Source organism: Taudactylus pleione, unplaced genomic scaffold, assembly GCF_031769625.1.
Source record: "Taudactylus pleione unplaced genomic scaffold, aTauple2 ptg000198l, whole genome shotgun sequence".
Taxonomy (NCBI): domain Eukaryota; kingdom Metazoa; phylum Chordata; class Amphibia; order Anura; family Myobatrachidae; genus Taudactylus; species Taudactylus pleione.
The window spans coordinates 1,391,162-1,409,955 of NW_028284600.1; the positions used below are offsets into that span (position 1 = coordinate 1,391,162).

The window sequence follows — 18,794 nt, forward strand, 5'->3', positions numbered from 1 at the left end:
GAAACTATATAAAAGAAAAAAAAAACCTAGCATTGTAAGTCAAGCTGAAGATTCAACAGAGGTCAGTAGACTCTGTTCAGCCGTTGCTATAGTAAATTACATCCTGTACAAAAATACAGGATGCCTGCTTTCCATACTAAAGTGCACGCTTCGTTTTAGTCCTCTGCTCTCCACTGCATGAAACACACAGAAAAACACAGGATAAGGCAGGGAGAAAGCAATGACTGTCTTTGCTGTGTCAATTTATATATAGGTCAGTCACCGGGGGAAAATAACAGTTCAGCCCAAAAAAAAAAAAAAAAGACGTTTGTTCTACATTAACTCATTTGTGGTCGGTACCTTTGCAGAGCAGACTGGCAACGGCTGAATGTTGCAGCTTATCCTTTATATCATGTCTAGTTCCCTAAAATAATGGAAATAAATTAGGAGGGGAGCTGCAAGCATCCAGTGCTGTCCTTTGCTAACTAGCGGTTCCACTGTTGGCCGCAAAATTATTTGTGAGTGATGTTTCTTTTCAGCCATCAGCAAGACAAAAGGGGAGACTTCCAGTCATCCCAGGCTTGACCTCCTGCTCCGCTCACATGGATCAATATTACCAATGGCACTTGAAGCTGAGATCCATGAGAAATGAAGACTCGCTGGAGTGATTTGAACAATAGTTGTTGTTGTGTTTTTTTTATAAGCTATACCTTGCAGTTAGCACTGTATGAATTACAGCTAGGAAAACAAAAGGGAAAACATAGCAAATGCTTCTTTACAGAGAATGCAGACAGGATGTATGTTTTATGAGTATTAACCAGTGTAGGTGGGCATCTGACTACTTGTGCATATTGTCTGCTCTTATTGGCTGGTGTGACCATGTGACAGGACCTATTCATCAAGGTGAACGGGTCCGTTACATATGCAGATTCAGTAGTTTTCCCGCATGTTTTATGTAATGGACCCATTGATCATTAGTGCCTGGACGCAGGGGCGCCGAGAGGGGGGGGGAGCGGGTACAGATTACCCGGGCCCGGGCTTCCTGAGGGGCCCGCGAGCGGCCCAGGTCCAACGCCGCCCCCCCCCCCTCCTTCACAGCAGCCACAGCAGTCTCCTATGCCTGTGGGGGGAACGACCACACTGATCGCGCCCCCCTGGCTTTGCGCCAGGCTGAGGGGGCTCAGAGCGCCCCCCTCACCAGCCCGTAGCGCCGCTTCGCTGAAAATCTTTTTTTTTTTTTCCCCGAACGGGTCATGGCCACGCTTTCCGTGATTAGGCCACGCCCCCTGTTACTCAGGCCTGCTGCGGCTCTTGACAGGCCTGCCTGGACGCGTCTGCTAGAACCTCATCAAGCTCTGAAAACTTTCATCTTGACAGCGGGAACTAACATCATCTTCAGATGGCATTAGCCCTTTGAGCTCGGATTCTTACAATTGGAAGGGAATACGGAGTGCAAAGCGAGAACCATCCGGATCTCTCCAACTCCTACGGCCCTTGCTGTGCGCACTACGGGCCTGATTTAGAGATGGACACTAATGCTGCCGCAGCCACAAATTTGTACGCAATAGCTGAGCGCAAATATGCCAATGTCACAGCCGTCTGGATTTGTATGGAGGCACCCTAAGGCGGCTTTGCAAATCCAAGCATCTGCATACAAAGACGCAGCAGCAATCGCAGATCAGTCGATAATCGGCCTTCTGAGAAAACCTATGGTTGTTCAGAATGGCTACGGGGACTTAGACAACAGAACCATTTTTACTGCACCAGGGATCACAGTTGCAGGCGGAGACACAATTACATTTGAGTCACCACCCCCCTCTCCGGTTGACAGCCACAAACGGTATTTGCCTGTCAATCACTTTGCGAATAGATCCTCACCGTGGAATGAAACTTGACAGATACGCAATGCCACTTACACACATGCACAATGCCACTCAGACGCTTGCGCAGTTTCCCAATAATTGCTCAAATGTGTAAGCTTCAGCAGTGCATCCATTTCTGAATCTGACCTAATATCTATCTTGCGCTGCCTCTAGTTACAGGTGAAAGCAGCAGTGTTGGGGCTTTTTGGAGCAGCTCCCCCAGCGCTGGAGCAATACTGAATTGCTCTGATGCATAGGTGTCTGCAGTCACAACTCCCGGCGAGTTTGAAACTTAATTTCCGTGGACCTCCGCAAATTCCAATGAATGGGCCCCCATGTCATTCATGGAATTTGCTCATATACTGTAGTAGCCAATGGTTGAATACATTAAATTTCCAGGAAAAAGGACGCTGGGCAGGTGCATTGTGTCAATGTCACATGAAGTGAATTATAAGGTAGACACAACAGAGGACCCTCTACCCTTTCATCTAAGCACTGGATGCATAGTTATACAAACTCCCCCTCAGTAACTCTAAACCTATAAGTCATATAGAACAGAAATGACATACAAAACACAGTACAGAGAATAAACTTTGAAACTTGGGACCATCGGTGGAAGGGAAGGACAATGCTAAATACGAAATAGCACATCACTGCATAAAAAAAAAGGCAGGGGAATAGATATGGGATATCTGCATCTCACTGCTCTCTAATGTTATACTCCAACCGCTGGAGAGCCATTGGTCACCTATGTCTGCTTTAAAGGATCAGACATCGTTCTAGATCTATCCCAATACATCTACTCTTGTTCCCTGTCTCCACATCATGCAGTACTTCAGATGGAACCTCCAGCCCAAGCACACTGGAGGGAGAGGAAACAAGGCCAGGAATACTGTGACAGGACTGGGCTAAGAAGGACTGTGCGGATAGTTATTTATGAAGGACTTACCATTTCTGCTAACTTTTCATGTTATACCCCTTTTCCACCCAGGTTATTGCTGGGTCTTCACGGTAGTGACTCAGTGGAAAAAGGTCCCTGCAAAATAACCCGTGTCAAGTGACCTGGGAATCCAATCCCAGTAGCTACCAGGGTTGAACCCGGGATGGACCTTGGTAATGGTGCAGTGTAAATGGCGTGACCCGGGTTATCTGACCCGGGTCATGCCTAAAATAAACTGAGGCTGTGGAGCAGTCACCTCCCACTTTTTATGACCTCACAAGTTTAGCAGGGCAGGCCCGGGTTCAGTGTGAACGGGGCTGACCCAGGAATAACACGGATCAAAGTTGTAGCATAAGCGGGGTCTTATCTGGGATGGAACTATGTCCAAAAACCCAGGTCAAACTTGGGTTTTTGGTGGAAAATGGGTACAGGAATGAGTAGGTGATATCCCTTGTCACAAACAGGGGGTTCTGTGATGCTCTTCAATCTTCTAGCCCTCTGGCAGGTAGATTTAATTATTGTGTCAATACGCATTCACAGCATAGGTCTATGAAGTTAGCCTTGTTCCCACTTCAATGATAAGCAGCCTTTAAGTGGTGCTAATTCAGAACTAAAGAGGCTAATCTCACTGAACCATCTTAATAGCTCTGAGAAGAAAGCACAGGTGTTTTGTGTAGCTAGTCTCCCACTTGTTGTGTGCTGATTGTAGCTGCAATTCACCAGGAACAGTTTATGCAAATAGCGGCTAAACAACCCATTCACTCCTAATGAGTCAAGTCATGTCTGAGAGGCGTAAAGAATTCCCGAAAAGGATAGCCAACATATAGAAAAGACAGAACGTATGCATATATACACTTTCCGAGCATTGCAGTTAGTCTTAGAGGGCATAAAAAGTTTATGTAGAACTAAGAGAATGCAGGATTTGTACCTTATTACAGATGAACCAAGCTATGCAGTGCCATATAGAGATAAACTATAATCCATCCTCACCAAAAGTGCCACCCCAAAGTAACAAGTACACTACCAGCCACACATAGATAAAATTAGTCAGTCAGTAAGGGAAATGGGTGCTACATTAAGAAGCAAAAGGAGGGATTAGACGGGATCCTTGTGTTGCTTATTGTTAGTGCACTTATAACTAATGCCCTTAACACGCAGATCTTGTTGCTTGGCTTGAGCACTAAGTAACGGGGACCAGTGCTGAAACTTGCCATATGTCAGTTACCGAATCCGTCGGCGGCAAGGCTGAATAACTGGGACCCAAGACTGCCTTTTATTACAGTCTGGCCATCGCAATCATAAGGCGATTGAATTCTTCACCAGTCCTTGTGAGTACCTGTTTGATCCTGGTTATCAGATTACAGGGTCTTTTGGAACTATTTTAATCAAATGTAAGTATTTATGGGCATCTCTATAGTGTTAACTCTACATAGGATGTGTCTCTAATGCAAGATAACATGGAAAATGGTGGTGCACATAATACTTTGGGTTTTTTTTAAAGAAGAAGGCCAATGGAACTGCCCCCTTCGATCTGAATTCGTATAGAATATTTTTAATTTGCCACCGCATCACCATTTTGATTCAAGATGACCTTGCCGTTACATTTGAACAGAAAAGAAAAAGATGTAGTTTTCCATTTGGACGCCTCCCATCAGGATTATCTCAAATTGCGTGGGAGTTTAGCTAAAAACGTCTTCAATTTAAATTTTTATTTTTTTCCAAAAAGTAGCCTTTAAACCCCTACAGCTGACGAATCCGCCAGCAAACTTGCATTTAACTGGAAAGTCATTGTGTAATTAGAATCACAGTGCCAGGCTGTCTCCCTCAGAGTACCTGGAATCTCCGCATATCTCTTGGGTTCCCTGCATTCTTCAGGCAGTTCTGATTACACTTGAGGAAAAACTTTAGGAAGAATCTACGGAAAGAAAGAAAGAGAGAGGAAAGCCTTAAAAATATGACATAAATATGAGACTGTCAAACACAACGGACAGAGCTGAATACTCAGAAAATTCAGATGGTGACCAAATTATTAGAAACAAGAGGAAACAATCTGGCAAAGCACAGTCATATGGAACCACTTCTGAAGTGTTTGACATTTACTAACGTTTGTGGGCAGAAGGAATAATGTATATCAAGTACTGGTATTTTTTGTTTTAGTACTACAACAATTACTGTAAACACTCCCATAGTTTTCTCATAAAACATTGAAACATTTTGGAACTCTCTCTGTTGTTTTTGACCTGGATTATGCACAATAAATATACTCATGTACCACAGCAAGGATGCCGAATCAGCTTAATTGGTTCTGGTGGTTTGAATATTGGAGCTATTTGGCTGATGAGATGTTTTGTGAATAAGTGGGTGGGACTAGACAACTTAAAGCCCCCAGTGAGGTTGTCATATACCAGTGGCAGCCAGTCTGAAGATTTCTCTTACCCAGAGAGACCGCCCGATGCACAAATATTGGACAACCAAATGCCTAGGTGTATGGCCCACACTTGCTGAATTCAAGTTTCTTTAGATAGAGTTTAACTGGCCTCTCCTATTTGATATAATGCATTATAATGCAAGGATGGCATAGTGGTTAGCATTACTGCCTCACAGCACTGAGGTCCTGAGGTTAATTCCCAGTAATGGCCAATTGGTGTAAAGTGTGCATGTTCTCTCCGTGTCTGAGTGGGTTTCCTCCGGGTGCTCCGGCTTCCTCCCACACTACAAAAAAACATACAGGTGGCCCTAATTAGCTTCAGACAAAAAAAATAACCCCAGTGTGTGGGTGAGATGTACTACACCTTATGGTGCGTACACATGGTACGATTAAAATGGACAGTATGAATGATAACGATATCGATCATCGTTCATATCGTGCATTTTCCTGTGATGTGCTGGCACGTATGGATGATAACAATAACGTCCATCGCCCGTGCATGCAGGCCAACCTGGGCGATATCAACCAGGATACTATAGTTGATCGCGATCGCGGGTCGTTGCCCATTGTTGGTGGTTCATGGTGTGCTGGATGTTCAATATCGAACATCCAGCACACCCAGAAGATCGTTCAACGATATCGTTATCGTTGTCGATCGTCCCGTGTGTATGCACCATAAGGGAGAGAGAGAGAAAGTGGAGAGAGATAAAGTACCAACCAATCAGATCTTTGGAGAGAGAGATAAAGTGGAGAGAGATAAAGTACCAGCCAATCAGCTCCTGTCATTTTACAGGCTGCGCTTGAAACAGGAGCCGATTGGTTGGTAGTTTATCTCTCTCCACGTTATCCCTATCCAAGCTTTGATAAATCTCCCCCATAGATTGTAATTACTGAAGGGACTGACGCGAATGACTGTAATATTCTCTGTAAGGCGCTACAGAATATGTGTGCGCTTTTTAAATAACAGTTAATATAAATGAATAAATCATAAGAAATAAAATAAAGAAGAGCTGCTTTGTGTATTATATACAGTACAATTAAAATAAGCTATAAAGACATAATAAAAGACTTTTGTTCAATATTTAAAAACAGTATTTGCATTTCTGCGGTCATACACTAAAAGGAAAAAAAAAATGAAACCAGAACCTTTTACCCCCAGCTCATCTGTCCTGACAATGCCACGCGCAGACCCCATATGCCACCAGCATACAGTTAGTCACTTGATATTCCACCCACCAATTTCTCCTAACTAGCACTCTGCAATTATACAGCACACACTCTGCTGTGAGGTAAATTAGGCACACCTGCGGCCAGACTTCATTTAAACTGCATCAGAAAAAGGACCTAACAAGGTGAGTACGTGCCTCAAAGTTATAGTCCTGTCAAGCAATTAGGTTTTCACTTCTGGGACATCCGCACAGTGCAATTATGCCACACATTACAACCGGGCTAATCTGCTGAACAAATGTCATGTCTCCGAGATGCTAGTAAAATCGCTTCATCTTGAAATGTGTCTGCTCTTAAGCCCCTGCCTTATGCATGTAACAAGCCACAGTACCTTACTGATTAAATCATTTTACTAGCGCTTAGCAAAAAGGAGGGGAAAAGAGTCTGCAAGTATTCGGCCCCCACCCCTGTTAACTGGCGCACAAGTTGCTATGAACCCTCTATACATCACTATTCTGGTTTTTTTTTTATAATCAGTTGACACAACTTTTTCTTTTTCTGTCCTTGCTCTGCGTGTAACTTGGGAGACTGGCATGTGCTTTCCTACAGTCAGAGATAGTCATTTATACCCCTTTTACACAGAGCTAAAACCCGGGTTATTGCAGGATTAACCCGGGCAGCTCCTTGATGTAAAAGGGGTGAGGGTTGGATCGCCGGGTCGAGTGACCCGGCAATCCAACCCAGGTAAATAGCACGGTTTAACACGGGAGTAACCCGTGAAACCCTGCTGTGAGAACAGCGCACTCCGGGTCACGATGACCTGCAGTGCGCCGCAAGCCGGCCAATTGGTCCGGCTTCAGTGGCACTTGGAGATGATGTCATCTCCAAGCGACCACTTTCACGCCGGAAAGCCGGGTCTATGCAGACCCGATTCCGGTGTGAGCGGCGCCGACTCGGGAATATCCCGAGTCAGCGCCGGCTAAATTCCGGGTCTGATCCGGATAGGAACCCTGTTCCTACTCCAGGTCAGACCCGGAATTTTGGTGGAAAAGGGGTATTAGAATGTATATTCATTGCAACCCTGTATACAGAAGGTGGGCTGGGCGTAAATCTATTCATACTGTACCTGCAGGACACAGATTCACTGCTGACACTTTATCTAACATTCTCATAATGCACTATGTCTAACACGTTATTATTAGTAATTACATTAGGTAATAAAAAGTGTGAAACACATGATGACACTAATTACACTGTAAGACCTTAAGGGCGCTGGGCCTCTTTACAAATTAATTTAATCATGTCTAAAGTTACTTCCATCTATCTATGCCATGAGGAACTGCAATGATGTCTATCTATCCATCTCGTATCTATCTATCGATCTATCTATCTCATATCTATCTATCTATCTATCTATCTCATATCTATCTATCTATCTATCTATCTATCTATCTATATTACACATTCTAAACAATTACAAGGGTGTCTGCAATATGCCAATGCACTATTGTTTTATTAATATTTTTAATTACAAGAAGACCTGCTGGCAGTGGAATAGTTAATTGTAAAACATGCCTAATACATGGTTATTCATTGAGTAGTAATTCTATTGTTGGAGCATGAGACAGGAGTCGAATAGATTCACTCTTTCAAGTCAAATGGTAATTCTCATCCTTTGCTCTATTACCCTTTAATTGGCTTTTTCTTAGAAAATATCTGACAACCGCCTTTACATATCTCTTTCCCAGACCCCGGTACACAAAGGATTTAATGCTCTTGTTATGAGCAGGAGGGGAAAAAAATCCTCGTGTCAGAAAATCTTTGGCTCTAGCACCAATAAACTCTGTATTACTCCTAAACATGGATTTGTTACTCAATTGAGGGGAGGCGATACAGATTCCAACCTGTCATTAGTGCATTATGCGTAATTGTGTACAGTGTGCTTTCAGTTGCATCTGTTGGCCCATTATCAAAATGACCATTATGTACACTAATTCCCTGACCCTGTCTATATTTCCCTAAAGAGTCATAATCTTTCACAGTAGGCAGCATAAATCAAGCCTGAAATACAGCCTCTGTTTACTTGCATCCCAGGCCCTCCCTAGAAGACGGGAGTTAAGGAATAACTAAGGAGCAAATGGCCAAATCAAGGCCACTAAATAGGACTTAATTAGCAAACATAATGCTAATTAAAAAAATATATATATTAAAAACAACTTCTGGGAAATTATAAAACATTCCGTCCCGGATCTCGGTATAGGGGAAAATACTGTAAAATGTTAATGTTGCAGATTTATACTACAGAGCACCGAGTTGCAGCAGAAATCTTACCCAGCCGCATACAGACAGCAGGTAATTGTTTACATTTAGAAATTGGTACTCTTAACCGACTGTATGAAGCATATAATTGATCGAGAAGCAGATGCCACTAATAATAACGTGACAAGTTGGTACATGTGTTTTAATTCCCTTAGAGGCTGAACCTCCGCTACGCAGGTTGTCTAGCTGCTATATTTATACAAACAGAGCAGAATTGCATTTTATAAACACATTTTATACAAGTTACGAATCCCGGACCCCAAAATGAGTGGAACTTACGCCAAACTAGGCTGGTTCTTGCCCAAAAGTGGGCGTTTTACGAAGGATCTGGGCAGGACTTGGGCAGATCAGGGACGGGGCTTGCTTTGTCCCGATTCTGCATGTTTCACTCTTAGCAGGTATGGAATAACTGTATTTGTTAACATTTATTTATATAGTGCCAACATACTCTGTTGTGCTGTACAATTGGGAACAGTAATAAAAAGAGGCTGAGTATTAACAGACAGGCAGGGGGTGAGGAAAGGAATTGTAAATCAGGGTCACACAGTTGGATATTATCCCAAGAAGACTACATCTACTTTACCAACAATGTTATTACCTGTAAAGAGACTTTAATAGTTACATATATTTCTCATGAATACAGAACAATAGAGGACTACTTAATGCAGAGCTAGGCAACCTATGCCTCTCTAGTTGCTGGGACTTAGCTCAACAGCCACTGGTTGCATAGGCAAACACAGGGGGAGTTTCCATCTGCCTGGAAACCCCCCTCCCCAGCCCACACCATGACCACAATAGAAATAGTAATGTAATAGAATTTTACTAGTGATGCATGTTCTTCACAGTATCACAAATGAAATAATTAGCACCACCTGTGTATCTTTTAACACGTATCAGTCAGTAATAAGTACACCTGTGCACCAACTAGGAGATCTGGAAAACATTCACTGTTAGGGATGCACTGCTATAGAGCCCAATATGTACATCTATGTCCAGGGCAGTGCTAGGTTCTTCTGCTGCTCCTCCAGACTCCCGGACTTGCTCTAATACTCTGGAATGGTGCCCACATCTAAAATAAAAACATTCAGCTCAGGCAGGACGGCCATACTGCCAGATTTAATGGCTTACTGTGATCGCTGGTCCTCTATATGCTGGAATTATGACACACAATATACTTTGCATGACGCATATTAAAGCTGGTTAAGTGCTAATTCTACCCTCTTCATGGACTGGCCACACTCAAGCATTTGGAAAACCCCCTCTAGAAATCCTGCGTTTGCCACTTGGTTGCATTATAGACAAAGCAACCCGGGAGCTACACAACAAGGGCTGATTGTCCCACTCTGCAAAAATGGGACTGTGCACACCAAGGAACCTGTGGTTTCATATCGGTCCTTGCGGTCACCCACCCACCCAGGCTGTACATGTTGCCTCAGTAATTTAGCAGCTCTAACTCTCAGGTAGCACTGCAGCTAGAAACTCCCAACTTTTTTTTTTTTGCCATGGTCCCCCAAAACTATTAATCCAACCCTAAGCATATAACAAGAGAAGGGGCCAGAATCATTTAAATACCTGTTTTACAAATGATATTTTCAATGCAAGACAGGTTATTTGGGGTCGACATAAGAAAAAATTATTAATTTATAAAAAAATAATTTTTTTTTGGCTCTCATTGAAATACTTCCCATTGGAATCTCAGCCCATGCACACAGAGGGAAGGAGAAAACTTAATTGCAGTCTCTGCAGTGCGCATGTCATAAAATCTCTTTCTTAATTGCCATACGCCTCAGTGATAAACGTGTGATAATGATCTGGCTTGCAGGTGGGCCGCGCAAGTCAGACCTCCTCATCTGCATCTAGTGGACGTTTGTCCCAAGTGTCCCTTAACCCCCTATGTCTCATCTATTTAGGTGACTGTAGCCCACCCAAATTCAGTTCGGAGTCCGATCAGTGTCTGTGTATTTAAGCTATGAATTAGTTCACTTATATTTACTTTTATGAAGCTGATTATCCAAAGCTTCCCTATCTGATGAAAATCATTTTAATTGTAGTGTTAGGCTCCTGTGTAATATCCATTAGATTATGAGCTGTTTAAATTCTACATGGGTATTGTGTAAATTGGCCCTTTGTGAGCTAGGAAGCAATTACCACCAAACAGCTCTTCTAAATGGCTACAGAAGTTTGTGGTGTTGTTTAGGACAATCAGAAACAAAGGAGGCTGTTTAATTGTAATTTAATGGAATATCAAGGAGTCCGTGGCATTAGGAGCTGGCAACTGAGAGCAGGAGAGAGAGAGAAAAAAAATTAACTGCAATTATGTTTGATTAAAGCTATCCTTCTCAATAATCAGCCATCCTGACAGGCCATGGGGCTCTAGTGGGTTCCAGGATGGCAAAAGGTGTTGAGCAATATTAAGACCAATAAAGGAGATATTAGCATGGCTAATTACAGCACTGCAAAACCTGTAAAAGGGACCTCTGTGTATTGTAATGTGTGAAATAATTGGCTAAGGCCATTATCAATTACATAACGAATGAATTTGGGATGTCAGAGAAAAGCTGATGTGATGCGTTTTACTTGACACAGTGCTGCTCCCTTATGTTTTTATGTTGCAAAGGTCTTATCAGCGCTTTATCAAAGGCTGAAACTTTACCAAGTTATAAGGCTGCTGATACAACTGTACAGGCAGAACGTGTGGGAACGTGCTACCAATCAAATTGCTTATCTTGCTGTTTATTCTCACCTACCCTGAGCCAATAATTACCCAATAATACCTCTTTTCCACCAAAAACCCAGGTCCGACCTGGGTTTTTGGACATGGTTCCAACCCTGGTCAGACCCAGGTCAGACCCATTTACACTGCACCTTTGATCTGGGTTACTCCCAGGTCAGCCCTGTTCACACTGAACTCAGGTCTGCCCTGCTAAACCTGTGAGGTCATAAAAAGTGGGAGGTGAATGCTCCACAACCACCAATCCGCTCATTTTAGGCATGATCCAGATCAGATAACCTGGGTTGCGCCGTTTACACTGCACCATTACCTGGGTCCATCCTGGGTCCAACCCTGGTAGCTACCTGGGTTGGATTGCAGGGTCACTTGACCCAGGTTATTTTTCAGGGACCCTTTTACACTGAGCTGCAACCCGGGTAGACCCTGCAAAGACCCAGGTTTTTGCTTTGGTGTAAAAGGGGTATAACTAATCCTTACTGGTCCATAGATAAATAATACCGCTTTTCCACTGAAGTCAGGGTTCTGACCCGAGATTTGGAACATAGGGCCTCATTTACTAACGAGTGTTATCACCAAAACGAGTGATACATTTCACTGTGTATGATAATGGTGCTCCAGCCAATCAGCTGCCAACTGTCAACTGTTAGAAAAATGACAGTTGGGAGCTGATTGGCTGGAGCACCATTTATCATACACAGTGACATTTATCACTCGTTTTGGTGATAAAACTCGTTAATAAATGGAGGCCATAGTTCCAAACCAGGTCACACTCTGGACAGACCCCTTTTCTACTGCGTTATTCTGGGTGCAGTCTCGGCGCTTGGAGATGACATAATCTCCTTATGCCGGAATGTGGCTCTCCCCTTGCTGTAAACGAGTCCAGGGTCTAATGACCCGGAATTACCCGTTTACAATGAGCCTTACCAGAGCCCTTACCGGGAATGGACCCGGGTGGAGCTGTTTCCACTGACCAAAATCCCGGGTTGATGTGCGCTCACGTGCAGTAACCCGGGATTTTGAGGTTAGTGGAAAAGGGGTATAACTGTGACAGAAATCCAGGGGTTTATTTACTAAAGGGCGGGTTTTTAGAAGTGGAGTTGTTACCTATAGCAACCAAACAGATTCTACTTCTCATTTATCTAGCACCTTCTAGAAGATAATAGCCAGAATGTGATTGGTTGCTATGGACAACAACGCCACTTCTAAAAACTCTCACTTTAGTAAATATACCCCACAGCCAAGCATGGTTTAAGGCTTTTCCTACAGCAACCAATCAGATTTAACTTCTTATTTTTTCTTAGAAAAGCAAATATTTGATTGGTTGCGATGGCTTAAAGTTGTTTTATTTTATTTTGCTAAAAGAAATCAGACAACCACATGATGCAGCAGTATATAAAAACAAAAACCGCATGCACATTGTAATGAATCCTGAAATACTGCTTAACCATGTTCAGTCAACATTACACATTCTACTGTCCTTTCAACAAAAGAAACTGCTGACTGGTTATTAAGCTGGTTATTAAAGTAAAACGGTGTACATAAAAGTATTTTTTGAAAATGTTCAGAGGGGGCTACATTCAGAAAGAAATTGTAGCTATCATTTATTAAATGTTTTATTGCCTTAAAGGGCATTCGTACCCTACATACAACGGAAACAAGAATGCAGCCTACAGATTAGGGATGTGCAGGCTCGGATAGGTTCGAGTTTGCACGTGGAGTTCGGATTTTTCCCTCCAAAAAAACAGAACTCAGAAAGAGGCAAAACGTCATCTTGCACGGACGAACATCATCATTCCTGGACTTTTGTCCAGGAATGATGATGTTCGTCCATGCAAGATGACGTTTTGCCTCTTTCTGAGTTCCGTTTTTTTGGAGGGAAAAATCCGAACTCCACGTGCAAACTCGAACCTATCCGAGCCTGCACATCCCTACTACAGATTGATAAAGAAACATCAAAATCGCAAACTCACCGAAAGTGGGGGCTCAACTTGGAAATAATTCTAAACACCAATTTATACCCCTTTCACATTGGAATGCCGGATTGCACCCGGGATTTTGTTCACAGGACCATCCCGGGCGCGACCTGGCTGAGACCCCTTTGAGACTGACGGTCCGACTGACGTCAGCGCCATCACGTCCTGAGCCGGCTCTTCCTATGCCGGGTTTTCCGTTCACACTGCATTGCGAGCCGGGTTGAACCCGTGTTCAACCCTACTCGATCTGGGTTATTTCAACCTGGCCCTTTCACACTGCACAGTAACCTGGGTTATTGCTGGTTATTATATTGGTATTATAGTGCGAATGTAGGAAGAGAGCTAATTAGATATTCTCTCCAAATTAACAATTTCTAATATAATGGCCCTTTAAGATGATGTCCCTGTGTGCGCAACCCCGGGTTACACCAACAGTAAATAACAAGTGCTAATAAAAAATACATTACAACTGTACAAGTAATGCAGAAGGAATTACCAGTGACGGATCAACACAATTCGAAAAGCTTTATAAACACGCAGTGATCATTGTAAGTAACAGGGGCTTTAAAAGATGAGGGTCCATTTATAAATAGTAGTTTAAACTATGACATAGGGGGACTAAGCTTGTATGCTATTCTTTTACATCCACTCTTAACTGCAGCATTAGTTAACAAATCACATTGCAATGGTCAGCACTATAATCTGACTGACGCTCTCAGGATATAATAACACAGTTTGCACTTTGTAGTGTTACGGATTTTCCCAGAAACAGGATGAAAAGTACAATGTAGAGAATACTTGAGTGTGGGAAAAACTCTTGTATTATTGACTGCTTTCCATTGAAATATTAATGCAATAGCTTATCAATCTGGTTCAAAGAATATGGCAACGTCTGTTGGGAATAGGCAGGTCTTAGAGGTTCTTAAAAGAATTGGAAAACCTGATAGAGTAAGGCAGCTAAATCATTATATTACGCACACACATACACACACACACACACACACACACACAAACAGAAAAGCAAAAAGACAAACAGCAAATCCGGCTCCGAATAAGATGTGTGCTCAGGTTATTTGTATACAGCCTGCAAAGTATATATTGTGTCAGAAATCAGGTACCACTATAATGACAGGGAATAGATGTACTTTGCGATAAGTGACTTGGCAGAATCCGTTCTCCATCCCATTTCACTTCATAAAGATTCCCGCGAAGGCCAACACAATTCTGCTGCCTCCATTCTATGGTTGACACGGAACAGTAAAGTCCTATTCCATCAACTTACTAGTTAGATTGCGTTCTTCACCAAACTTTTACAATAAAGGATAGGGATCGTCGATCCCTATGCAATACATGTCTGTTCACACGATCACGTTGGGCCACTGAGCTTAGACGAAAGGTAAATGGTAAGTGTACTTATGCCTGCATGTAAGATGTATGATCTTTTTCTGCATTTGCACATGTTGAACCAACTTGAGCCTATTCCATGGGGATCAGTGATCCTTATGCATTTTAAGTTTTCCAAACATATATATATATATATATATATATACACACATATATATGATTTCTATATGGTCTGGCACTCCCAGATGATGGAGCACCTTGCTCCGGTGCCCTACCTCATTTAGTGTATATAGAATAGATGGTGTTGCCTTTCACTACCATTTATTCTATATATATATATATATATATATATGTATATAACTTGTTGATTATAGTGCCCTTTTGTTGACATTTTTTGCACCTCCTCTGCTCTTTAGTAATGCTCGTGGGAGTCAGTTCTACAGTTAAACATGTTTGTTTCTGCTTATCATATGTGACTATTTATTTACCAATAATAATAGTTAAAAACAAGCAGTAGAGCCGGTTTTTTTGGACATGAAAGGGTTAAAAGAAGTCTTTAAAATATTTTCCGGTGATTGAGAAGAGAGGTAGCACTCTCCTGCTTCCAAGCAGTCTCTCCTAATTACTGGTAAGTCATTGAGAGCAGTGGCCACAGCTGTGTTGTGTGTGTGAGCCAGGCCATCAGTCGCTCTAAGTATTGATTACTGAGCAATTCTAGCTGATCGGGTCCTGGAGCTTCAGAGACAATGCGCTTTCCTCAGAAAACCTGTAATGAGCAGTTCCTATACAAGACTACATACTGCTGACACCAGATCTCTGCACTAAGATAGTACACAGGTCAATACATATTGGATTTCCAAAATGCTAGGGTCTTAATGTCAGGTCCTCTATTTTTTTTCCCAACTCTGCCATTAGCTATTACTGGGTTCATGTGCTTTAATGCTGTACAGGGTGGTGGGAGGTGAGGGGGGGGGGGGATGTCCTCCATTAGTCTGATTTATACTTCAAATATGCCATGACAAATTGCTTTAACACCAGACTTATTAAATTCTTGTACATTTTCGAGTTATGGGTCTCATATACTGGTCACACATGCATGACGTCATAATGGAAAGTGCATGGTGTAAGGGTATTGAGTTTTACAGCTGTAACCAGATGTCCTTTGTAAGTCTTTTCTCTCTCCTACCTAAAGAGCAAATGCCAAAAAAAAAAAAATTCACAGAGACAAGGGAGAGAGGGAGAGAATGAGAGAACCATGCTTTGCATGATCCGCCACCGGAAAATAGCAGGATTTAAAATGTACCCATCCCAGAGGTATTCGTGATAACCAGCATGTAAATGTAGACGTGTAAGGATTTGGAAATATACATGGTTTGACTTGCAGTTCAACAATTACTGGCCTTTGTCTACGGTTCCTACTCTACTGTAGCAGATTTTGTCTCCAAAGGACTGAAGCTATTTTACTTTCCTCCGCTGTAGTAACCACACCGCATTAACAATATTTGTACTACAATCGCCAAGGGACCCACTTCCCAGATTCTATCATTTCTTTATCTCCTGACAAATACCTCACTATTGAACATTATTAGGTTTACAAAGTTAACCCCTCACCGGCCACAGCTTGGCTAGCACACAGCAGTCCAAGAATGGACCCTCATCCCTTTTTCTATCCCCTTCCCTCCTCCATCTCTTTATAATGGTTTCCCCCCCACCCCCCCTTTTTTTTTTCTTTCATCACTGTTTCAGCAGCTGCTGTCAAGGGGGCATTTATAAATACCATGATCTTGTACTTTTACAATGATTCTCATTACAACGATACCGAAGAGATCTGATGGGATTTAATAACTTTTTTGACCTTGTCCAATATGTTTGTTTGGTGCATTGGCAGCAGCCCGGCAGTGCCGGAGATGCAGCACTATTGTCGGGGGCAGGGGAGGTGGAGGCGCTATGTGCACTAGTAGTAGGAAGTTGTTATGTTTGTTTGTTTTGCTAAAAAGTTCACTTCAGGTGAGAAATATACTCAGCAATGTCTTTTCCCGTAGTGATATTATTATCTGTATCTCCTATGTTCCTACTTCCCAGTATCTTTTACTGGTATTCCATGAAGGCTTGGAGAAGGTTATCTGTTCAAAAGGTTCAAAAATTGAAGTGCACAATATTTGAACGTGGGTTCCTCTATCAGTAGCCAATGTTTTCCTTCCTCCCTCTTCCTCTGTACCTTTTTTTTGTATTACTTGCAAAGGGTAGTGCAGAGCGGCCATTATTTCCCCAGCAGATCACTCGCCCTGTCAATCAGTCTGTATTTTGTCTTTCACTGTGGGCTCATTAAAACCTCTCTTCCTCCCTCCCTCTGGACCCGGCTCTATTTGCCAGCTCTGATCACGGAGTTCCTTCTTTAAGAAAAATGCCAGCATCACTTGCCTCACATCAAATGGCTCCCTAGTAACTTGATGCCAGCTCCAGGGGAGATGGGGGAAGACTTTTTTTTTTTTTGGTGTTTTGCAGGCTAGGGAGAGATTAAGGAGATCATTTGTAGATCAACCTATGGTGTTCTGGCGCCATGCCCCAAGGTTTGGAGGTCGACTGTTGTTGTGGAGTAAATAGAATGCTAGGAGCAAGATTTGCCAAATGTGCAGCCACAAATCAAACTTCGGACTACAAGAAAACGTTCATCTTTGCTGGAGACATGGGCGTATCTTTTAATAGGTGAATGGTTGTGTGCGACACACACCGCTCACCCTGCACCCCTACATTATAATGACCTCTTTGGCTATGGAGCTGCAAATATCACCAGCCAACATTTTTCCTAAGATCTGCACATGTGCAGTACAGAAATCACCAGGAACATGGTGGGTGCGCCATTTTCCCGGAGACCTGCCTATGACACATTGCCAGACTCTACACGGCAACTGTACTGGTGAGAGGGAGGCACCACACGGAATCTATAAAGGGGCACCCTCCTGTTTTTAGCCATCCCTAGCTGGAGATCATGATTCTTATTGGTTAATTGTTTGGAAGCACTGGCATCCAACTGACACTGGGCAGTCGAGTACTTGTATGCTGTCGTGTTGGGGATCGCTGACCTACACAACAAGTGGACTCTACATGGGGTATGAGCGTAAAGCTGGGTACACACTATACAATTATTGGGCCGTTTTGCCAACAATCGGATGATCGGGCTGTTTTATCGTATAGTCTGTAGAAAAGATTGTTTTGAATGTTTTGCCAATAAAACGGAAAAAAAATGGTCACAAATGCACTCCTTCGATTATCCGATCTGTCTGCCTAGACAGAAGATATGGGTCAAAAGGTCTTGATATCGAAAGTGCGTGGGCAGTCGCAATAATCTGACTATATCCTATGTTTTCTCGTGACATCCTCCTTGCAGGCATTTGCAAGGAGGATGCAAATTGTGGTGTGGCAGAAAATCAGTAAATTTTTATTTTAAATCGCTAGTGTGTAGCTGAGATGTTGGGGCCTTCAATTTGCCAAAAAATAGTTGGAACGATTAAAACATTGCATAGTGTGTAGTGTGTTGGTGGGTAAGCATGCTGGGACTTGTAGTTCCACATGGACGGACAGTAACATGTTGATAACTTCTGCCTTGCATATCTAAGTCAATTAAGTAACACCTAGGTATGTTTTTCTTTCTTTTTTAATGTTCTCTCTTTTGTATTTAAAAATAAATACAATTTTAATACCCCCCCCCCCCCCCCAAAAAAAAATAAAAAGAAATAAATTACTGACGTCATAGGTCTTTACAAGCAAACATGCGTACAGGGTATTAATGCCGGGGATTGTATTAGACAAGCTTTCTATCCTTTTAGATCCTGATTAAAAACTTATTAAAACATTATAAATGATTAATGCGAGCAGAGCTTTGAGTGGCAATTATTAGTTGTAATGCAGGTAATGCAGCTTAATGAGGGGGGCACATGTGTGCAAAGCTTTAACTTCATTACTCCTGGATGTCAACAAATACAAGAAAAATGTGTCTCCCAACTACCCATTACTTAATACAGCACTGAGCTCTCCTTTATACCTCCCCACG

General features: G+C 42.5%; 1 protein-coding gene across 21 annotated transcripts in view; it reads right to left on the reverse strand.

The window, feature by feature from the left end:
- Positions 1-18,794, reverse strand: part of EBF3 (EBF transcription factor 3) — a 142,690-nt gene that overhangs the window by 51,165 nt on the left and 72,731 nt on the right. For all 21 annotated transcript variants that reach the window (XM_088476864.1, XM_088476858.1, XM_088476861.1 and 18 more), the window contains exon 7: positions 4,615-4,696. In XM_088476864.1, coding sequence (XP_088332990.1) covers positions 4,615-4,696 — 82 coding nt within the window. The remainder of the gene's footprint in view (positions 1-4,614; positions 4,697-18,794) is intronic.